Below are 23,316 nucleotides of genomic sequence, written 5' to 3'. Positions count from 1 at the left end.
CAGAGTTTGAGGTTAAGGTTAGGCACAACCACGACGGTTGGGGGACAATGATGGTCGGTACAGCACACCGTGCATTTTGTCACCTGCGGTGTGTTCTTTTTTTTAAAGACACTGATGTGTACCTTAAGGAGAATCACAAAAAGAAACCATCAAAGTCTGCAACCATAAATTTCTCTAACATTAGCTAATATTCGCTAACAAATGTCAACATAAAATGCTGATGCAGTTTTAAATAAAGGTCATCGCAGGTTTCATCAAATATACGTTAACATCAGGGACAGAACAATAACGTACAGAAATCAGCAAACTATATGGATAAAATTGTTAATTTAACAGTTTAAACGTTTTTCAATTTATTGCAACAAACGTGCTCACGAATTTACCTTTAACTCCATCCGTAAAATAATTCGCGATTTAGTATTTTTGAACCTCTGAACTTACCCTTGGACAGCCTGGGCATGAGATGGGAGGGCATGAGACGGGAGGGCATGAGGCGGTAGGCTGCAGGCTGCAGCCATACCCATCTCATTCATTTCGTTCATTCATCTCATTCATCTCATCTTGTTTATTGAACTTCCGTTCAATGAACCCGTTCAGGCGCAACACTGGATTTAACCCCTACTGGAGAGAGTTGTGGGAGACGACGATGATTGGTCAAAGTTGCGGGAAAATTGCGGTGATTGGTTAAAATTGCAATGTCGTGCTGAATTCGCGGGGAATCCTTGAATTCGCATGAATTGGTGCGATCGCAACATCGCGAATTCCTGGAGGGTCTGTTCATCAAAGGATGATGATGATGATTAAGATGACGAAGAGACATTAATGACTGCTGCCGCAGAAATGGATGCAGAGAATTATGTATGGTAGCTACTGGTGTACTTTTGTTTACAGGCTTGTGCGGAATTGTCAGTTACACTGACATTATGAGAATAATGAATATAAAAACCATTTGCACATTCTGACAACAGGGCATGGCTGCTGTATACAGTGAGATGTTCATTTAATGGCAGGTGAATTCTACATGTGGAACTGTGATATGTAATGTAATCTCATGTATTCCCAGTTACAAGTAAATGAGTTGTACAAACTGCATCTCATGAAAAAAGTGTCAAAAACTGACCAAGAGATGTGTAGGCCTATTTAGGGTAGAAGAATAAAGGCCAATCTTGAAAAAGATTTACTGGAACACCAGTTACAGGAGGATGCATGGTCACAGGTGATGTTAATAGTAGGAACAATAACCTATATGAATATTAATTCTTGAATTTTCTGAATTTCTATTTTGACCAAGAGATTTCTATTTTGACTAGGGCAGAAGAAAGGCTGATCTCGTAAGGCTATCAACCTGCCCCCACCTCTCATATGGTAAAATATGGAGTTACTGGGTGGAGTCTCAACTTGCTCACACATCATTGTGTAACCTACTGTAGCATTGCTAGTCATGTTGATAAGTAAGGGTCAAGATTGTGGTGTTATTGTAGTTGTTCTTGGGTACAAAAGGAATTGTGAAGCATTGTTCTGTGGATTCTTGATCTCCTGAGACCTTCTCCTCAGCTCTGGTGTAACCGGTATAACTTCTGCGTTGTGTATGTGACCCGTGGACAACCGTTGCTGAGACGTGATATTTATTTCCTGTGTAAGTACACCAACAGAAACACAGTTTGGTGAGTCTCTCGTTTGCTAGCTCCACTCTTAATGCCTCGACTAGAATCATGTAGATATCTGAAGGGTAGACATAAATTAAAACTATCAGGCTCATAAGATGTGTAACAATGCGGTTTTCAAGGTATAAATTAAATATTTAATTTGAGAAATTAGTAACGAGTAATTAGTTCTATATTATTTGAATCATTCCAACCAATATTTTCGGAAAAATACCCAAGTAAAGGAAGTCAATAGGTGTGTTCGACTTCATGCAGCACCGGCGGCGCCGACAGCCGGCTGCTGCATGAAGTCGAACGCACCTATTGACTTCATTACCCAGAAACCCTGAACAGAGTGCTGTTTTCTGATTGGACATATAGGCGGAAGAAGTCGACTGTGGAAATCCTGCTAGCAGGTAGGAATGTCTCAGCTAAAAAATATTTTTTGGTACGTAAATAAAGAACTTTACATGAAGTACAAACCTGATATACTCGTGATTATGATCTGAAGTTGACAGCACTGTTCCTCTTATAGGTTATTTTCTGTGTTTAGATAGCTAGCACTGTGCTAGCGTAGTAGTAACACTAGTGTCAGCAAGCTCGTCACTGTCTGAAGTCAACAACAACATTAGTTAATGTACCGTAATAACTGCTGTTGAAATAACTCTTAAGCTAGCTACTATCTCCTTCTAGCAGAAAGCTAGGCTAGAAAGGTTGCGCTACTTGCCAGGGATGTATCTTTGGCTAGTTAGATAGCATTAAGCACCAGTCAAAATTCGTAAGACATCCATACACTGTCTGAGTCAGACCAGGCTGAAGTTGACTTCGAACTTGTCTAGACAGTATTTAGCAAACAACGACATATTCTGAAAATGGGTCTGGCTTGCTAGCCAATGTTTGCGTACCAAGTTAGCCTTTCATCATCATTGTAATTATTCCACCATGGCATATTCGTTTCCATGTCAGATCATTTTAGATAGCTAGCTAACTTTACTTGATTGGCCAAGAATTGCGCTGTGATGAAGTGATGACGCTTAAATTGATTGTGTCTCACGTGGTCCCATTCTCTCCATTTGGTAAGCAATTGGTGCCGTTTCCAATGGACTCCTCAGCTGAAACCGATGTCCTCCAGGACAGAGTGAGGAGCTCCTCGAGAATCTCAGAGGGTCAAAGAGGAGCAGGGGGAGGAGGAACAGGGCTATCCAGGGCCCCAGACCAGGAGGAGGACTGCTTCTACGACTGTGAGGAGAGCCTGGAGTCAGCACTGGGGTCGGTAGATGCAGAGGCCAGGCCAGGCAGTCCACAGGACCCTTTTAGCAGTGCTGAAGCTGGAGGTGTCAGCCAGGTCACAGAGACAGACGGACAGACTGGCACACAGGACCCAGGGACAGGAGCGGGCGCCCTGGGGGATGGAGGAGCTGGGCTGGAAGGAGAAGAGTTTGACCTGGAGGAGGAGGAGAAGGAGGAGGAAGAGAAGGAGAGATGGGATGAGTGTGGAGGTGTAGAAGGAGACAAGATGCCGGACGGTGGGAGAGATTCAGACTCAGAGTTGAAAGAGGAGGAGATCACAGCTGCTGAGTTTGATGAAGAACACTTGACAGAGGTGGAGAAAGACCTGACCGAGGAGGAGAAGGAGGTACATCATCCTTGGCCTCAGTCACTCTTGTAGATAGTATTTTATTATTGGATGTGTTTTGCTATATGAAAACCACTACATCACTATAGAAATGTCATACCCACAGACTGTGAAACAATCTCAGATACAGTCTTTCATGTTTTAGCCTTGGTAAGAGGGGTGCCTGTCTGGAGTAAACAGTTTTTTCTGTATTCTTTTTTTGTCAGTTCTAACCTTGGCTGTTGTGTGTGTGTGTGTCTTTCAGAAGCGTAGAGAAGAGAGTCTCACACTGAAGGAGAAGGGCAACAGTCAATTTAAGAACGGAGGTTAGAAGGCCTGCCTTCACTACAACTGTTCCCTGCTGGCCCTGCAAACCAACACATGTTGTTTTCATTGTTATTAACAAGTGTGTTCATGTCTGTCTGTCTGTGCTGTATATGTATGTTTCTGCTGTGTGTGTGTGTGGTCCTCTCAGAGCATGCTGAGGCAGAGGAGTGGTATACGTCAGCGTTGGGGGTGTGTCCTGTGTGTTACAGCAAGGAGAGGGCGGTCCTGTTCTCCAACCGTGCTGCCGCCAGACTACACCTGGTAATGCACTATGCACCGTAACCATGACTATACCTGATAATGCACTACGCACAGTAACCATGACTATGCCTGGTAATGCACTACGCACCGTAACCATGACTACACCTTATAATGCACTACGCACCATAACCATGACTACACCTGGTAATGCACTATGCACCGTAACCATGACTATGCCTGGTAATGCACTATGCACATAAACCATGAACACACCTGGTAATGCACTATGGACCATAACCATGACTATACCTGGTGATATTCTACATTTTGTAACCATAACTACAGGAGATTTAATGTCTCACTGTAAATTGCCAGGGTTCTGAAGGCTCATGTGACTTCTGACCCCAGCAGGAAGTGCTTGTTGTTGTTGTTTGTGTTGGTTAACCTCCTCTGTCCTCTCAACAGGAGAAGAATGACAAAGCCATCGCTGACTGTACCAAAGGTGAGTCACTCCTGTGTGATTGTGTTGGAAAGAGCTTGTGTGTGTGTGTGTGTGCGCGCGCATAGATTATTAGTGTGTATATAAGAGAGAGGGAGAGTTTGTGAGTGTGTGTAAGAGAGAGGGAGCTTACGTGTGTGTGTGTGTGTGGGGGGGGGATGCTGGGACACGCTGCCCTACTTTCCTACTGTTTTGCTGCACCTGTTTGTCCTGGTTGAACACCAACATCCCTCTAGCAAGAAGACATTCACACTGAAACATATGGTGTGTGTATTCGTGTGTGTATGTCTGTGTGTGTATGTATGTGTGTATGCGCGTGCGTGCGTGCTCAAGCCATTGAGCTGAAGCCGGACTACGTGCGGGCGTTGGTGCGCCGGGCCGAGCTGCATGAGAAGACGGACAAGCTGGATGAGGCTCTGGAGGACTACAGGGCTGCCCTGCAGCTGGAGCCCAGCCAGGCCGTGGCCAGGGACGCCTGTCTGGTGAGGACCCCCCTTCAGCACCCACACTCCCTGGGGGCACGGCGGCACCTGAAACTTTATTTAAACATTAGCTTTTTATTTGAACAGTTAATTTAAAAACCCAGTTAGTTCTCACTCACTTCCTGACTAGATCTCCTCTCTATCTCTCTCTTTCTCTCGCTTCCAGCGGTTACCTCAGCAGATCCATGAGAGGAACGAGAAGCTAAAGGAGGAGATGATGAGTATGTTCTGTACTGTGTACTCTGTGCTGGGTATTATGTTCTGTTCTCATAAAGGAAGAGAGAGAGAGAGATAAAGGGAGGGAGGTATTGGGTTGTCTGTAGGCTGCTGCTGTATTGAACCTCTCCTTATCGACTAGACTGCAGCACAGCCTGAAACTGCAGCCTCCACTCTGCTGTTCTAGGTTGGAACAGTTCTAACTGTGTGTGTGTGTGTGTATGTATGTGTGTGTGTGTAGGTAAACTGAAGGACTTGGGGAACATGTTCCTAAGGCCGTTCGGTCTGTCGACCTCCAATTTCCAGGTCAACCAGGATGAGAACACAGGCTCCTACTCTGTTAATTTTGTCCAGGGCCCCAACAACAACAACAACAGATAACAACAACATAAACACCAACAGATAACAACAGCGAACAGGACCAACATATTCCATGAACTTAACCATGGATACCCAAACCACAGCTTCACCACTAACATGAACAACTAGAAGACTGACCTCCTCCCCCTCTTCTCCCGCTCCTCTACAAATTTCCTCCATCTTCTGTTCCTCCTACTCCTCCCCCTCTTCCTTCTCCCCCTCTTCTCCTTTTCTCCCTCTCCTCCGTCTCATCCTCTCCTACTTCTCATCTCCTGCTTCTCTTCTGCCATCTGGTCTGACCTGGTAACATCACCCACCTAGTCTGATAACCCACACTCCACAGCCTTTTATGATCAGAGAGTGGTGTGTGTGTACATGAGCATGATGTGTGTGTGTGCGCTGCTGGTGGTGTACACAGGCATGTGGACTGTTTAGAATGTTCTCTCAGACTACATGCTGCTAAGCCTCCTTGTGTTCCCTGAATGTTGAGCCATTAAAGCTTTCCTGACTGTTCCCTGTAGCTCCCCGTGTGGTCTGTTTGAATCTTGGAATTTAAGACCTGTAAATGTGTGTCCACTCTGTCAAAAGGCAGTGTCACATACACTGTTAAAGAAACACACAAGTACAAAGGCAAAAAGCTGATTTACTGATTGGAAGAGATATACAGAACAGATAGTCTATAACCAAACGGTGCCACCTCAGTCTCCAGGTCTGCATGGCGAGGAGATTCATTGATTGTTCCGAAACGCACGTATGTACATGAGTTGGGGGCCAGTCACATGAGTTGGGGGCCAGTGTGAGAGACAGAAAGTGAGAATGTAATGTGCACTGCATACTTTCGTCTGCTTCGTTTGGTGAACCACTGACAGGAAGGGAAATTCGAGGGGTGGTGTCTGGAAAGAGACTGACATCGAACAACTTTAGTGTGCTGTCCTATATCTGCCTGTGACTCTGTAGAGGACTTCTCTGTGTGACGATTACTGTCTCCACAGCAACAGTCTACCCACTGACGGTCATGCAGGTCTGGTGAACTCTGACCTCGGGGGGGGGGGGGGGGGGGCAGTTTTGAAAACAGCTTGAATACAATGAAGCCCATTGCAACAGCATAGCACATGCAATCTTTATTGCATTTATAATCTTTTTTTGTACATTAATATGTTTATATATGTTTTTAATTTATTTAAGATCATAGATCAACATACCCTGCTGAGTCCTACATCCTTTGTGTATGTGAGCGCGTTGAGATGTGGCAGATACCATTAGGATGACCGAATTATATCTCCTCATACACCCCCACACCACCTCTCTGAAGAGCCTACTCCAGATCAGATCCAGCCTCCTAGGAAGGTGAGTGGAGACAGGTACCGTAGGATGGGCCTAGGCATGACCTATTGTTAACACCTCGTCTGGTCTGAGGTCCGTGGAGGAGGGTGTGTGTGTGTGTGTGTGTGTGGGGGGGGGGGGGAGATGGACAAGTGAAAGAAGATCACACTAAACCAGACCAATCACACTGTGCTATTCAGCGTGATGGACAGTTAGCAGACCCCATCTCCAAATCAGACACTCGGTACCTGAGGCGCATTTGATTTACTTAAGTTACAACCTAGATCCACCAATGAATACACTGTTCCTATTAGTTTCAGTGTGTCCAGGAAACCATATGAAACTCAGCCTGACCGTCTGACAATATGTGTTAATGACATTTAGGCATTCTGCATTACCTTATAAATATAGAACTCTTCATTCTTCTGTTCCTTAAATAAGACTAATTATGTCCATTACACGACCCCCCCCCCCCCCCCCCCCCCTTCTCCATGGTGGCCAAAGACGTCCTGTTAGTCAAGTCGCACACCTGTCTCTCCACCACTGGCAGTGTGTGAAACACAGGGCCCGTCCACCATCAACAGCCTTTCAACGTTGCAGCACTGGGGAGGAGAGAGAGAGAGGAGAGGGGTGATGGACAGAAGGAGAGATTTTGAGAGAAAGGAAAGAAAATAGAAACAGATTAGAATTCATCTTCAATAGAGAGCAGGTTTCATAGTGTCCCGTAGGATGCATCCACCACAAAATAACATGATTTCAACAGTCATAGTGACCATAGCACAAGCCAGACTACCATTAGGTAGTACCCTCCGTCCATCAGACACAGTCCCACTCCCCTCCCTGGACAGCTGTCTGCCTGCTGGATCAACTGGAGACCAGCTAGTATGGGTCCCCCTGGAGGTGTGTTGCCATAATTACAGATTAGCCAAATGCCCTTGAGATGAGTGGACATGAAAGGATAATGATTCTATGGTTATAGGGTTTAGGGGGTCAGTGCTGTGTTGAAGGTGGCCCTGCAGACTAGGCTAAGAAATGTACCCTTTCTTCCTCGTAATATCTGAACATGAGCCTCCACAGAAAACTTAAGGCTGCTTTTTCAGCTACTGACAATCATGTGAGCTGTCGGGATCATTCATATCAGATCTGTGATCCTCCTGGAAGGAAGGTAACCTTTTTCAGCAGAGGTCAAATTTGTCTTGAGGTGCCTGTGTTGCCTCAGTGATCTATAATCATCAAAGGTGAGGAAGCACGATCGGAGGTTGGTATTCAGAGTTCCAGTTTTGTCATACGGCTGATGTAAACCTGTGGGCCCTTTGACCTGTTCCAATACTGTGGCTTCCTTCCTTCCTACCTTCCTATGTAAAGTATAATTGATGGGACAAGGCTCCACTGGCAGCAGTTATTCAGGGAAGCATCCGCTTTCACCAGTCCACTCATGTTCGATCAGAGGAAGCGAGGAAGGAAGGATTCAAGTTGAGAGTATTCAAACAGGGAAATTGTATCTGTTTGCAGGTGAGAAAATCTGTCCAATAGAAGGATGAATAATCCTGTTAATATCTAGGGCTAATCAATAGCAATGGAACATTAGTAGCCAATTGCTGATAAAACCTATAGCAGAGCAACTTCAAAAAGCACCCCTTTTCCCCTTCAATATTCTAAACATAATATGGTCAAACCATGCCCCTTTTAAGAAGACAGGGTTGTTGTCAACTTAAGAGTTCAACTGACCAAAAGACGATTTAGATGATAAAATGAGCGTATGCCCAACCTCCAACTGCCCATGGATTCCTAAACCTCCTGTGATTGGTCAAGACTGAGGCCCTGTCACTGGTCTGGCACTGGGAGTGTTCGAGGAGACATGACCACTAAAATGACGAGGACTTGGTACGGATTTCCTTGAAGTTGACAGTTTTATTTATATACTTCTTAAAACATCAGAAAACATTTACACAAGTATTTCTTCAACTGTTTCGGGTGTTTTTTTTGTAAATTCTTCTTTATTTTCCTTTTTTTATTGGCAGCGGTTTATTTGTCATCCCCTATAGTACAGCATTTTCTGATCTGCAAACAGACAGGAAGATCCACCAACAAAAGGCAGAGGAAACAAAGAGCCAACCGCCATCAAGAGAATCATCATCATCATCATCATCATCATCATCATAAATCAGGATAATACACTTTCTCCCTGTCCCGAGGCCTCCAGACAAGCATGGACGCTCACCCTGTACTCTGGGTGGGTGGGTGGGGGGCTTTTAAAAGAACAGCAACATTGTAACAAGAAATGCTGATCGGTCTAATCTGTATTCAAGAACTGTCATCACTGTACAGGAAAGGTAAGGTACCACCAATCTCCCCAATCAAAAAAACTAAACAAAAAAACTTCCTTGTCCATTTTTCAGCTGTCAATCAAAACGAGTTGTGTGTGAAACAAGGCAGTAGAAACAGACGGAGCAGGGTTGTGACCAAAGTTCACAGTCTGAGGGAACAGCCTGGTAGTGAAGTTCTAGAGACAGGATAGACTTTCAGTCAGTCAGTCAGTCAGTAAGCCAGACACACACACACACACACACACTTGTCAGATATGTCACAGAGACAGCAGAACACTGAAGACCCAGAGACTCAGGAAGTCCGAACAGGTACAGCATGACCAAACCAGGGGTCAAAGATCGGGCTTTAACAGGAAATAAAACACAGCACCCTCTACTCAGTGTATGGACTGCCAAAGAAAGACTGCTTATGTCGACAAAACATTCCTAAAAAGTGAGCAAAAAAAAAAAACTGTCTTTATACAGACAATATAGAGATTCAAAAAAGCATTTGACTGGCTGACCCATCGTTTTTTAACAGGCCTACTGTACTGGTGGGTCTCTAAACTACTGTAGGAAGAGTCTTAGAACAGTCTTACGAAGAGAGGGATCGAGAGAGACGGCTCAAGAGAGAGCGAAAGAGAGAGAGAGAAGGGAGTGGAGACAGAGCGAGGTAGGGTAGGGTGTCTAGTCTCTCCGGTGAGTACTAAAATAGCTCAGTCAGGACTTGGGAGGTTTAAGAGGAGCACAACGATAGTATAGACTCCACTAGTTCCCTCTGACATGAATGGGTCTATCTTCACTGTGCTGAGGGGGCTAAGGGACGTTTCTCTACCCCCAAGGTTCTCACTGAGCCCTGGAGGTGACCTGGGGTCACCAGACCGCTCTAATAGATTACTGCTCTGACTAACACAAAGGCTAAAAAGTTAGGTGGCAGCACTTAACTTGACTGACCTAGAAGGCTTGTACACTAGCAGGCTAGCTAGCTGGCTAGCTCTGGACTCTACTGTCCTGAAGGCTTGCAGGCTAGCTCTGAACTTTACTGACCTGAAGGCTAGCGGGCTAGCTTTGAACTCTCCTGTCCTGAATGCTAGCAGGCTAGCTACCAAGCTCTGAACTCTCCTGTCCTGAATGCTAACAGGCTAGCTAGCTCTGAACTCTCCTGTCCCGAAAGCTAGCAGGCTAGCTCTGAGCTCCCTGCCAGGTAGGCTGACCAGAGTGAAGGTGTTCTTTCTCAGAACTGCTGGTTGCATAGAGACTGAAGAAAATTTCTTCTTTTTTTAAATGGTGATGACAGTTGCCTGGGAAACTAGAGAACTCAAGAATATGAATGAACCCTGGATGTGAAGAGAGGAACTCCTTCCCTAAATAAAGAGTTCAAAGCACTCCCAAAAGGCCTCAAATTCAAGAAATATGGACAACATTGTACAAATATTCAGATATTTTTAAATCACAAATGAATGAAAATATAAAAATCTCCACCGCTTGGAGGGATATTTTAGGTAAGGTAAAACATAAGGGGAGGATAAAGACACTGCTTTTCTCCTATATAAAGGATGCTGCCCCAGCCTGCTGTGTCTGAGTCTGTCCCCCAGAGTCCTAGCTGCTCCCCTCACCCACTCAGCCTCTCTCCCCCCTCAGAGGAGAGTGGCAGAGGGAACAAGCAGAATAGGGGGCTAACAGCATTGCAGTGGAGGGAGGGGGGGTTGGGGCGGGAAGGGCAGGGGGGGGGGGCAACAGCAGGGGGCAGGAAGCTAGAGAGGGCGAAGCATTTCGGTTGTGATTTTTCCTTAACTTCCTCAGCCGAAGCACACACACACACACAAACCCTCTAAAAGGATTGCCTGCTCACGTCTCAAACTGCGTAAGCAAGGCGCGGACCTCCGGGGTGAGTTGCTTGGCGGCGCGGGCCGCCTCGGTGATGGCTTTGCGGTACAGGCCCTTCCTCTTCTTGTCGAAGCGCGACTGGAAGCTCTCCAAGAAGGGAGCCAGCTGGGTAAGGGGGAGGAAGGAGGTGGTGGGGGAGCCGAACCAGGAGACGCGCGCCTCCTGGCGGACCAGGAGCCCTGTGTCCCTGCGGCTGATGCTGATGCCCACCACGCGGGCCGGCCACCAGGGGAAGCCATATATCTTGGCCCACACAATGTCGCCCACGCAGGTGGTACGCCCCTCCACCGAGACACACTTGGAGACGCTCTTCGAGAATACGCCCGCTTTAGACGACTTGCGCCTCTTTTTGGCCTCTCCATCTTTTGGAGGGGTGGCGGGAGGCGGGGCGGGAGGAGGGGGGGTGTCGGCATCCTCTCCGGGCCCGGAGGAGGAGGAAGGGCCCGGGGCAGGAGGAGGAGGTGGGGTGGGGTAGTTGTCCCCAGGGGGAGGGAACTCGAAGGTCTCCGTGGAGCTACACTCGGAGGAGCGGGAGGACTTGAGCTCGTCGGCGCTGTCCACGCTGCACCTGGAAGTGGAGGAGGACGAGTCCGGCAGGGGGAGCGGGGGCCGGGAGTCGAGGGTCATGAGGACGACCAGGTTGCCGGACGTCGACACTTTGCTCCCGCGCACCCCCTGCCTCTCCTCTGGCCCTCCTTGGTCCTCGGCCCCCACCCCAGGGACGCAAACCTCAGGAGAGGCCTGCGGGAGGAGCTCAACCTGGGGCTCTGGCTCACCAGGGGGGCTCTGGGGCTGAGAAACAGAGGCCTCAGCCGTGTAGCTGGATAAGCAAAGGAAGCTAGTAGTGGAGCAGCGGGCCACATCTGTGGCCAGGACATGGGAGGGAGCAGGGGTAGGAGCTGGGGAAGGGGCTAGGGCTGAACTGAAGCCTGGGGTCGGGTCTAAGGCTAGCAAAGGGTCTGGCAGAGGTGCAGAAGCAGGGTCTATGGTTGGGACTGGAGCTGAAGCCAGGCCTGTACCTGGGGCTAAGGCCGAGGCGAGGCCTGGGCCTGGGGTGGCAGCTTTAGCCTGGCCGGACGCAGGCTTAGGGGGGCTTAGGCGGCTGCCTGCCTGGCCTGCCGGACCCTTCTCTGGGCAGGGCACCTTAGGAGGGGACGAGGCCTGGTTCTCCTCGTTACGATACCTTTGAGGCTTGATCCGCATCCGGGGGGGTAGGGGGGTGGCGCTGACAGGTCCCATTCCACTGATCTGCTGGAGCCGGCGGGTGAAGTGGACCTTCTGGTTCTGGTGGGCCTCCTGGAGAGCCGCGGAGCGCGTCATGGTCTTGGGGTGGGCATTGGTGGAGACGGTGCTGGCCAGGGGGGTGGGGGCGGTTTCCCTCTGCCTCCTCTGTACCCGGGCCAGTTTCAGAACCTCCCGGGCCTTGGTGTGGTCCACAATGGCAGTCTTACCCTGCAGAACCTTCTTGGCGTTCAGCTGCGCCCGCGAGCTGCCACTATTGGGCAGCGTGGACGACGATGGTGTGGATGACACACCCCTCAGGACACGGTTCCCAGAGGCTCCTCCCCTGCCGTGTCCCAGAGAGGAAGAGGAGGAAGCGGAGTTGGACGTTCGTACGTTCGAGGACGCCGCCCCATGCCGCTTCGTTTCTGCCCCGCGACCTTTCTCCTCACGGGGGTCATTCCGGGGGCGTTTGCTAACCGGTGTCGCCGCGCTGTCGCTGCGTCTCCGTTTGGCATCATCCCCCCGGGAGTCGGACACCGGCGCCCTCCTCGGCGCCGTCTCCCGCTTGTCCCCGCCCACCACACCTTTACACTTATCGCACAGCACCTGGCGGGGGCGGAGCTTGATGGCGTTCATGATGGAGGTGGGCTCCTCGCGGTACAGGCGCCTTTTGGGCCGCCTGATCTTGCGAGGGGGGGGCTGAGGTAGGGACTGGTTGTATGTGTCCCTGATGAAGAGAGGAGGGGGGTAGGGGGCCCCCTCCTGGAACAGAGGGGGGGGGCGGGAGGTCCAGGGGTGAGGCAGGGCTGGGGGATGGGCGACGTGGGGGGAGGGGTCGGGAGTGGCCCCTGCCGGCTTAGGAGGGGCGGCAGGCTCGGCCTGGGAGGGGGGGCTGTCGTCCTGGCTCTGGGGGATCTCCTTCTCCGGCTGGGTCGGTTCTGCTGGAGGTTCTGTCATGATCTGCATAGATTCTGGCTTGTCCTTGTACTCCCTCTTGGGGAACACTGTGATGGGGATTCCATAGGGTCCAAACCTGGGGGGGGGGGGGACAGGTCAGATCAGAGATGGCAGGGCAACCACACAGATCAGATCAGAGATGGCAGGGTACACACACACACACACACACACACAGGTCAGATCAGAGATGGCAGGGCACACACACAGGTCAGATCAGAGACGGCAGGGCACACACACACACACAGAAGACAGAGCCCGACAAAAGTCCTATAAAAAGGTATTTGAAAGGGGTCAGATGGCTGAGTGGTTAGGGAATCGGGCTATCAATCAGAAGGTTTCCGGATAGATTCCCGGCTGTGCCAAATGACGTTGTGTCCTTGGGCAAGGCACTTCATCCTACGTGCCTCGGGGAGAATGTCCCTGTACTTACTGTAAGTCGCTCTGGAAAAGAGCGTCTGCTAAATGACTAAATGTAAATGTACAACGCATACACACACACACTTTCAGTGCAGGTCTATCTGCTGTGCTGGGGGTTAGGCTTAGGGCCACAGATCTGTCTGTCTGACCTGCAGGATCATGTTTTTCACTACAGTATTAGTATCACTCTCCTCAAATACTCTGCCTGTCACACAGATAGAGAGAAAGTCAAAAGGAGAGAAGGGGAAAGAGCAAGAAAGAGAGACAGACAGAAAAAGAGAGCAAATCCAGACATTGATAGAAAATGGTAGTGGTCTTGTGGCTCCCTAGCCCTCAAAACAATGAGAGAGAAAGACAGAGAGCGAGACAGCGAGAGAGAGAGTGAGACACAGAAAGACGGAGAGAGGGACACGTGGAAAGACTTCCACCATGGGTTTGGCTAAGCCTGCTCCAAGCCTGCATGGAGAGACAGTGTTGAGATCTGTGCTACTCAGCTATAAATACACTACTGGACAATAGGGCTGGCAGCATATTTGAGGCTTCTTCTGTACAGGGAGGACAACACCATTACACCAGCACTTAGACACAACCTTCGTTTCCACAAGAAGGAAGGATGGGCAGAAGGGGGGGGGGGGGGGGCATGTTGAAATGAATAGATTCTTGAGTCCTTACATAAGCAAGTCCATCATGTTCCAGGCATTATTTGGACAAAAAGCCTCAATCCAGAGTCTGTTCTAGCCAAGCCCAAACAACTCTGTTTCTCTGTCTGTCTCACCTCAGCATTGGCACAAGAGGAGAAGCTCCCAACAACAGCTTATGATTCCTCTCCACTGCCAGACTGACTGATTTCACACCCAGTCACTGTCAGTCAGCCCCTCTGGAGGCCTGTATCAGTCATGCACATCTCTTTCTCTCCCTCTCTCTGAGTTAGGCTCTCCGTCTTTCTCTCTCTGTCTCACTCTCCTCCCAGTCTCTCTCCGTCTCGCCCCAATCTCTGCTTCTCTCTCCCCCGTCTCACCTCTCTGTGCCCCCCCTCCCTATGTGCCCCCCCCCCCCCCCCCCCCCCCCCCCCCCCCTGTACCCCTCTCTCTCTCTCTCTCTCGCTCTCTCTCTCTCGCCCTTTCTGGCTTTCTCTTTGAACAGCTGGATGGGGTTTCAATAGTGACACTCAGGTGTTACCTTGATTACTTAACGTCACAATAACTTATTGTTTAATACATTCAGCTCACTCCGGCACCACAGCCTTGAACTACAACTCCCATCCCCACCCTTTCAACACTCATTCCCATGTTCAGAAGAAAGGCAACTTCAGAGAGAAAAAGGACAAAGCAGAACGGTGTTCATCTGCTCTCTGGAAGAGGCGATTCTTGTAAACTTCTTCGACTTCGACTAAACTTCTCCGCCCCATCCCCCAGGTGAAGGCCAGCCAGCAGGCAGCACTGCTGCTGTCAATAAAGGACAATGTTGATAGTATGTCAACTAGGGGTGGGCGGTATACCGGTATGAATGCGAATACCGGTATGGCGTTGTGCCATGATATGGATTTTGCCATATCATGGATATCACGATATATAAATAAATGTATTAAGTAAAGTGTTTATGTTTTGTATAAAATATAAGTCAAGTGATACAGCCTAGTGGGCTAGTTCAAATTTGTATCTTTTACAAAAAAACATTTAAGCATGGACGCTGCACGCATTGTGCCAGCCAATGAAAGTCAACAAACAACTCCAGAGGAAGCAAACATTCATTGGAGTAAACTGCTTTTGTTGGCAAGTATAAGCAAGCGTTAATATATACAGTTATCGTCAGTGCTTACGTATTATACAGTCCTAATGTCAACACACAACTTCTAAGAATTAAATTATTGTATTGAAAAACACAAAACACAAGCCTGGCTGGCAGAGGCTAGACTTTCTGCTCTTCCTCTCATCTTCTCTCCTCTCTCCCTCCCTCATCCTCTCATCTCCTCTCCTCCCTCCCTCCCTCATCCTCTCATCTCTCCCTCCCTCATCCTCTCAACTCTCCTCCTCCCCTTCTCTCCCTCACCCTGTACAACTCTCTACAATGCGAGTAAATCACTTGCATATGCAAGCAAATTTCACGCTAGGTGACTAAAAATGATCTTTAATTAGACAATGGATAGTAAATTGTTCAATTTCACTCGAAGTTTAGCGCAGATTTCAATGACGCACCGTCGCTTGACTGCGAGTTAACATGATTGGCTGCTATGACAACAGACGTACAATTAGTTATTTTGCTGCTGCTCAACAACGAAAACAGAGATTGCCAAAGTAACGGAAAGTCGCTAGATTTGTCACTCGTCGCTAGATAAGATTTTTTTGTCGCTAGGGAAGGTAAAAAGCTACACTGCCTCTTTCGCTTTCTCTCCCAAAAGGTTGACTTGCTTTTTACGGCACTCGTCACGTACAAAGAGATGGATGCAAAAAAGCTACAATTCCAGTCTGAGCAGAAAATGCTTAATTTTTTTGTTTGTTATTAAGACAATTTATTATTCCTGTTCCTTGTTGAGATTATTCTTGCTCTGCTAATCAGCTCTGCCAACTGCAAAAGAGCCTTCAGTGCCCAAAAGAGAATAAAATCAGATGTCCGCAGCAGTCTCACATCCTCACGCCTTTCAGACCTGATCTTCATTTCAACAGAAGGCCCAGAGCTTCAGCAGTATGATCCATCATCAGCTATGGAGAGGTGGCTGAAGTCAAGTGGCAAGAGAAAGCCATTTGCTAAAAGAAATTGTAGATTAAATCCATGTGCAACATAAAGAATAATTCAGACAGATAATGTACTTTTTTCAGTTGCATTGTTCATGCATTTCAGGTAAAAAGTCTGGTGAGTAAAATAAAAAATGTACTACCCAATGGCGACTCAAGCTTCATTGTGTCCGTAGAGGGTTGCTGTACCCCCCCCATCCTCTCCTTCTCTTCCTCACCATGTACCCCCTCTCCCCCCTTCTCTCCCTCACCCTGTACTAAGGCTGCAACAAACAATTATTTTGATAATCGACTAATCTAACAATTATTAGAACGATTAGTTGACTAATCATCTATTTTTTCACTGATTAATCAGTAGGCTTTGAATGATTATTCAGCTTTTGCAATTTGTTAAAACATTGAGTATTACTTATTCTAACTAATAAATAAAACCAGGAAATCACTTCAGCTTTTGAAAAAAATATTTTTATTGCACTTTGAGCCAACTGAACAGGCCAATCTCTATTTGTCCAATTACTCACTGTTTTTCCATTGAACATAACACTGTTGTCTTACAAATGAAGCTCTTAATGCTGCTGCCTAATTTAAGAGATTTGTTTACATTCCTAGCTTTATGTCTGTAATGCGTGTCTAACTGCTGTCTGTGGACATGTTGCTACGGTGTTATGCGTGAAAAACTGCGGAATGTGTTTTTATCAACTGGTGTCGCTAACTGGCCATCTTCCTTAGTTCCAGCTGGAGCACACTCACTTCTCACCATTTCCATCTCCTCTCGTGCAGGGATGTTTCCTTTTTAAATGTTCCAGCATGCACGTTGTGCTCCCATGGAAAGCAAGTTCCGCCTTGCACGCATTACAGATGACAGTATTTTTTGTGACGCGACTTGTTCTGCTCCGTTTGCATGTTGATATTTTAGCGCTGTTTTCTTCTATTGGATAGCATACGGAAGGGCTGCATTAGTCTAGCGCAACAGCGCCGCACTGGTCAAATCATGTTATTGCAGGCACTTAAAATAGGTCCTATGAGATCAAACGATTTGTCGACAACAGAAATATTTGTCGTCAATTTATTTTTGTCGATAATGTCGATTAATTGTTGCAGCCGTACCCTGAACCCCCCCTCCCCCCCTTCTCACCCTGTACCCCCCCCATACTCTCCTTCACCCAGTACCCCCCCTCCTTCTCTACTTCACCCTGTACCCCACATCCTCTCCTTCTCTCCCTCACACTGTAGCCCCCCCCTCCTCCTTCCTCACCCTGTAACCCCCCTTCCCCCCCCCATCCTCTCCTTCTCTCCATCACCCTGTACCCCCCTCCCCCATCCTCTCTCTCTTTTTCTCTCCCTCATCATGTAGCACTCCCCTCCACCATCCTCTTCCTCATCCTGTAGCCAACCCCCTCCTCCCACTCGTACAACACCATCTGTTAACTTGGGGTAAGTATAGTATACTGGTATAGTTAGCTAGGCTAACTATAGCTTTACTGCAAGGCAGCTGCAGGAACGCCACAAGCAAAGAGGCCAGGGTGATAACTATTTACTCATTTTACTTTGTGATGTGAAACACAATTATGAAATGTAATGTACAATATTAGCTGATATTATTAAGGAAGTAGGCCCACATCTACTTTTGGAAACGGTAGTCTACTATTTCACTGAAGCATTAGCATCATGACATTAGCCTCTGTTGCCCGGGCAACACATACTACAGTGGTCTATGATGTTTTCAATCTTTAAAATAAACATTCCTCACAAATACATTTTCGTTGTAGGATTTATTATGACATTACAAGTAAACGATTTGTGGGTGAAATGATCATTACCTGTGGTTTCAAACCAGTGTTGCTCACTGCAACGCTGTAGCCTACGCGAGACACTACAAAAACATCTACACAGCTGTAGGAAGTCAAACGGCGACAGAACATGTTCGGCACTCCCCTTACTTAAATCAAAAGTCTATCTAACTACTAACCTGAACTTCATTGCCACAGCCTAAACGTTGTCAATCTGTTCATGAAAATAATTTATTTCAGCCTAAACCGTACAACGGAACGTTAAATCCAATTCAACCAACGCAATCGCTACCAAGACGAACACAGCAGTAGTCTACTAGTACTGTACCGTAGTAGTACAATTTACCGGGGCAGCTTCTCCACACAGGGATATGTCGCATTTTGCGTTGTTACTGACAATGATCGCTACCAGTGAGCTTTTTATGAATGAGCGATTTTCCACTAAATAAATGTCAAGCTTATTTACGTTTTGGGGGGCATATTTTCAGTAAGCAGATGGGACTGTCTGAATCGCGATTCCATCTTCTACTACCGGGTAACGTCGTAGAATAATCTTAAAAGGGGGTTCTTTATTAATGAATGAATGCAATGAGTAGGCTACATGCCTGAAAATATCACGAGAAGGGAAAAACTTAAAATGACGTTTAAGTCATAGAGATTAGGTCCATTTTTACACCAGTCTGCCAAATTTATTCGTTTTGATTCAACGATGAGGCTGCCTCTTGCAGGGGAAATGAGAAGACATCTATTTCATTCTACACTTAACTCGTATTTTCAGTTGTAAATGAGCAGCAAAAAAAAATGCTTTTAAATCTATGTAATCTTTATAAATAATAAGTATTTATTTTAAGTTATTATTTTTATATAAAATATACAGAAATATCTGTATATTTGGGAGTCAGGTGGCTCAGCGGTTAGGGAATCGGGCTAGTTATCAAAAAGGTCGCTGGTTCGATTCCTGGCTGTGCCAAATGACTTTGTGTCCTTGGGCAAGGCACTTCACCCTACTTGCCACGGGGGAATGTCCCTGTACCTACTGTAAGTCGCTCTGGATAAGAGCGTCTGCTAAATGACTAAATGTAAATATCAGTTGTAAAAATGTCATTCAAAAACGGACCCCTGTGCAACCGACGCAAGCAAGCACACCCTACTATTTCCCCAGAAATACCCTCTCTAGTTGCATTTGCGATTTATATCGCGATGGGACAGAACGCGATTTTGTAATCGCAAAGGCTGCCATTTTACTTTGGTCACATGACACGCGAGAGTAACGCAGTTTGCAGACGAAGGATCAACTTTGCACGCTACACTGTACCTTGACCTGTACGATCATGGCCTCAGGCTCGACAGAACCTGAGACTACAGTCACTTTGCCAATTTTGCCTTTAAAAAAAAAAGATGCTGCGCAGTGTCAAGTATTGTGCAAAACCTGCCTGGCTAACGTTGCTACCTCACGGGGCAACGCCACCAACCTAATTCGGCCCTAAAAAAAACACCACAAGCCATGTACGATGCATAGCTAAAATTCTGAACACCAGTGTCAAATAAGCCAAATAACACCCGACAGGATCACTGATCGAAATGTTTCAAAGCCTAACTCAATGTAGCCTACTACAAAATTACTCAAGCAGTAAGCGTTCATCACGAAATATATGATACCCCTCGGTGATTCACATACAGTAGGATCACTATGGCTGATGGTGCCATACTGTTTCTGTTAGACTACTGACTGGATCAGAAATTCTCAGTGTCTCTTTTTCTTTTAAGATTTAACCTTTAGATGCGTGAGTTTAAAATATTTCCGACTGTCTCCACAGCGCAAGTTATTTTTCCGAAACGGTAGCTAGCTAGCTAGCTTTAGTTAAGAAAGTGCAACTAAAGCTTACGTTTCTAGTTTAGCTTTGATTTACCAAAATATTCTCGATGAGGTAGGCTACAGGCGGTATGTTCTCCTTCGTTTTTCTGAACTTTGTGTGTTATGTTGCTGACTGGAGATCAGCCTACTGATCTCCAGGCTCTATATCTATATTAATAATACATCATAATAATCGCATATTAAATCGCAATTGCAAATTAATCGCGATTATCTTATTTTCCTAAATCGTTCAGCCCAATATATACTAGATAACTTTTCCAGAGGTATCTCTGCTATGAGTAAGTGCAAACCGCTAACTTGATATTACTCGGTGTAGAATTATGGTATTTTGGTGAAATGGTAGCCTAGCTAATGTGCTAGATGTAGTTGGAGAGCTCACTGTCTGCTGTTTCTGGTGTCCATTTTTACTCCTGTGTTACAGCTCAGGGGAACAAGCTTCATTTATATGCATCTGTACGTTTCACTCATTGACCAAATAATCTGGGTCGTAGGTACTTGAGACAGGCGGTGCCTTCCAGCAAGGAAGGGCGGAGCTTCAGCTCCTTCAGGTGACACGCCCCCCCAGTCTCAAGCAGAGAAGACTGCTGATTTTCTCACAATTTCAAAGCCTATTTTAACATACTTGTCAGTTTTTTTCCATTTGAATTTGGATGGGTAGTTAACAACACATTCTTCTATGGTGTGATGAACTTAAAACTCGTTTTCAATTCCACTTTACAGGATCTTTAATGCACCCTTTTTGTTAATCCGCATTTTAGACTTTAGCTAAAGGAATTGCCCACAATTCACAGCGTTGTGACGTGAAAAACGAGGGTTTCTAGAGAAAGCCCGGGAGCGAGATAAAAATCCTGGCAAACCCGCCTCATAAAACAAGAAAGAAGAACAGTAAACAAACAAGCATGGAAGGAGCAACCAACCCTGACGTGAACATAGTTAGAAATAAAAGTTAGTATACCATTCCAATTTATAGCATTTTGAGCCCTTGCAGTCTCTTGCACACAATCACTTACTAAGTGACGTCAAGTAAGTCTGAGGGTTCAAGGCTTTGGGTTTAGGGGGGACATTGGGATTGGGCCTGACTGACACCTTTTCTGGGTTGTTTATGGGTGGACTTGGGAACCCAAATATAGACAACTAGACTGCACCAGCAGTTGGAGAAGAGGGAGGACCAGGAAATTAGAGAAAAGGTGTTGATGAGTGTGAAAGACTGAGTGAGATGGTGGGGGTAAGAGAGAGAGAGAGAGAGAGAGAGAGAGAGAGAGAGAGAGAGATTGTGACTGACAGATATAGACAGAAAGAGACAAAGAAACAGGGAGGGAGGGAGGGAGGGAGGGAGGGAGGGAGGGAGGGAGGGAGGGAGGGAGGGAGGGAGGGAAAGATAGACTGACAGAGAGAGAACGAAAAGGAGAGAGAATCACCAAGAGAAGAGAAGTCAAAGTAGAGAAACTAGAAGGGAGGGATTGTTGACAGAGCAGCAAAGCAAAAAAAATCCCCAGGTTGTCTTACCCATAATGCTATACTCTCTGCCATGTTTGGCCTAACAGACAGGTCATGTGACCATCCTGTCTCACTAAAACAGGAAGCTACCTACTACCCTGTAGTGTCCCCTCCTCCACTCCCCTTCATGGACTCCATAGCTTGTGCTGATGTTGTGGGCTGCTTAGGTACCAGCCTAGGTAGTATTGGTATGAGAAAGCATATTCATGCTATAGCTGGCCAAGCTACATCAGATTTGAGAGTGGGTTGCACTAATGTGCATCCAACCTCAGTCCCAGAGAAGAGGACTAATGCACAGGAAAGCTAGCAGCTAAACACTGTAGCAGAACTGGACTGTAACACTGTGTCTGGAGCTGTGTGAAATGTTATACCAGCCAGGGGTGTGTTACACAGTGATGATAGTATGCCCCACATTGTTAAATAAACAAATTACAGTATGGATTAATATCATGAGTCCTAAACATATTTGTTTACCTTTTTGACAGGTCCATCAGCACCCCCGAGAATATCTTCTCCCCCAAACGGAAGGACACCACTAACGCGTCATCGATGATGTGGTCCAGACAGACGCGAACCTCGGATCCTGGTGTAAGCTGGTCCACCGACCCGGGCGGAATATCCACGGTCTCGACATGACACAGCACGGTTGGTTTTGACTCAGCCTGTCTTTCCTGCAGGAAGTTCGTTGGCTCGGCCGGCTCGCCGGAGTTCTGCGGCTCAACGCTTGAAAAGTCACAAATGTAACTCATTTCCATGGATGTTCCGAGAGACGCCTCGCTCTCCGAAACCGGTTCCGGTTCTAGAGCGTCGTTCATTGGCTGAGGGCGCTCGAGCAGAGCATCCTCAGAGGGCGCATCCTTGTATTCGGAACCGAGATGAACGTCATTACCGGACTCGGGCTCCATCTCCCTGTCCAGAGTCGGCTTTATTAAAGCTCTATAGTCACAATCCAAATCGTGTTGGCCTAGTTCTGGGTTCTGGTAGTAATCGATTGTGGGTTCTGCCGGTTCTGCAAGGGAGAGCCCAACCTCCGTCGCGAGAGGATGCGCAGGGAACGAATGCAAAAAGACAACGGAAGGTTGCGAGTCTGAGATGGAGCCAACGTTAGTCTGGTGGCAGGCGTAGGGCTCGTGCTTGTTACTGACCTCGTTTGCGGCTTCAACCACGGGCGAATATCGGTCTATTAAACGTTCGCCTATGGCTAATGTGTACCCCGTCTCGTAGACCTCGAGGGCGTCGTGTTCGGTAGTCTCTTCCCCGCCGACCCGGAGACATCCTGCTTCGATGTGTTCATCCTCAGCATGAGCTACAAGCGCTTTTCCCGCTGCTTCTCGGTCTGGCCTGCTCACTAGCTCCATTTGGACCTGGCCGCATTCCTGAACTGCATCTCCATCCTTGAGTTGGTGAACTAGGTCCAAGACTGGCACATACTCCTGCGTTTCGTCGGATACCATGTCTGTCCCCGGCACGGGTGGCACCGGGTCAAGATCTCCCACGTCCCCCGCGGTTGTTGTTGCTGCAGCAGCAGCTCCTGGCTCCGCAGCCACGGCCGCCATTTTCTTTCCGCTTTACTTCTGTAGCCAGGTTCTCTTCTCCCTGTGATAGCGCTAAGGCCCGCCCACCCAGAGCCAAGAACACTTGGGATAGGCCGGTGAAGTACAGAGTTGTAGTTGTGCCGTCGATATTCACGCCATTCAAGAGAAACCCCTGGAAACACCATTGTAATTGGCTCCTTTTGTCTGCCTGTGTGCCCCTTTACCGCAAGGGGCGACATTGTATTGTCTCCCGACCCTCATTGTTAAGACATCAGAGAGGTCTTAGAGCTCATACTCATGTTAATGATTGTGCCATAATGAGACGAGGAGGTTTTAGTCTTGAACGGGAGTACGTAAATAGACCCAAGGTGCTGCTGCACGGCTCTAGATCTGTATGAGGATGTGGACAATGAATACTGTTCTATTCTA

At 47.3% G+C, this 23,316-nt stretch overlaps 2 protein-coding genes across 4 annotated transcripts; one reads left to right on the top strand and one right to left on the bottom strand.

Annotated features, from left to right (window-relative positions):
• The first annotated feature begins 1,968 nt into the window (after window positions 1-1,968).
• On the top strand, window positions 1,969-5,856 carry ttc1 (tetratricopeptide repeat domain 1). 2 transcript variants are annotated; one of them, XM_062453135.1, is made up of 8 exons: window positions 1,969-2,059; window positions 2,725-3,279; window positions 3,524-3,584; window positions 3,734-3,846; window positions 4,252-4,288; window positions 4,619-4,767; window positions 4,934-4,988; window positions 5,225-5,856. In XM_062453135.1, exons 2-8 carry the CDS (start codon window positions 2,743-2,745, stop codon window positions 5,362-5,364), a joined length of 1,092 nt encoding a protein of 363 aa, XP_062309119.1. In that variant the 5' UTR covers window positions 1,969-2,059; window positions 2,725-2,742; the 3' UTR covers window positions 5,365-5,856. The 2 variants fall into 2 exon arrangements, with proteins under 2 accessions (XP_062309119.1, XP_062309120.1); XM_062453136.1 differs by having other exon boundaries at window positions 1,975-2,091.
• A 110-nt stretch (window positions 5,857-5,966) lies between these two features.
• Window positions 5,967-22,987, bottom strand: pwwp2a (PWWP domain containing 2A). 2 transcript variants are annotated; one of them, XM_062453131.1, is made up of 3 exons: window positions 21,827-22,987; window positions 10,854-13,116; window positions 5,967-7,268 (listed from the first exon to the last, which is right to left on the bottom strand). In XM_062453131.1, the coding sequence occupies exons 1-3, from the start codon at window positions 22,906-22,908 to the stop codon at window positions 7,179-7,181; spliced, it is 3,435 nt and encodes a 1,144-aa protein (XP_062309115.1). In that variant the 5' UTR covers window positions 22,909-22,987; the 3' UTR covers window positions 5,967-7,178. The 2 variants fall into 2 exon arrangements, with proteins under 2 accessions (XP_062309115.1, XP_062309116.1); XM_062453132.1 differs by having other exon boundaries at window positions 10,825-13,116; window positions 21,827-22,986.
• Between the last annotated feature and the right edge of the window lie 329 nt (window positions 22,988-23,316).

Source organism: Osmerus eperlanus, chromosome 27, assembly GCF_963692335.1.
Source record: "Osmerus eperlanus chromosome 27, fOsmEpe2.1, whole genome shotgun sequence".
Taxonomy (NCBI): Eukaryota; Metazoa; Chordata; class Actinopteri; order Osmeriformes; family Osmeridae; genus Osmerus; species Osmerus eperlanus.
This window is presented reverse-complemented; position numbering and strand designations above follow the sequence as displayed.

Coding starts and splice junctions, on each gene's coding strand:
- ttc1 (XM_062453135.1), top strand. CDS start 2,743: ATGGACTCCTCAGCTGAAACCGATGTCCTCCAGGACAGAGTGAGGAGC. Junction 3,585..3,733: donor CAGTCAATTTAAGAACGGAG/GTTAGAAGGCCT, acceptor TGGTCCTCTCAG/AGCATGCTGAGGCAGAGGAG. Junction 3,847..4,251: donor CTGCCGCCAGACTACACCTG/GTAATGCACTAT, acceptor TCCTCTCAACAG/GAGAAGAATGACAAAGCCAT.
- pwwp2a (XM_062453131.1), bottom strand. CDS start 22,908: ATGGCGGCCGTGGCTGCGGAGCCAGGAGCTGCTGCTGCAGCAACAACA. Junction 13,117..21,826: donor CTGATGGACCTGTCAAAAAG/GTAAACAAATAT, acceptor CCCCCCCCCCAG/GTTTGGACCCTATGGAATCC. Junction 7,269..10,853: donor CCAAGCAACTCACCCCGGAG/GTCCGCGCCTTG, acceptor TCTCCTCCCCAG/TGCTGCAACGTTGAAAGGCT.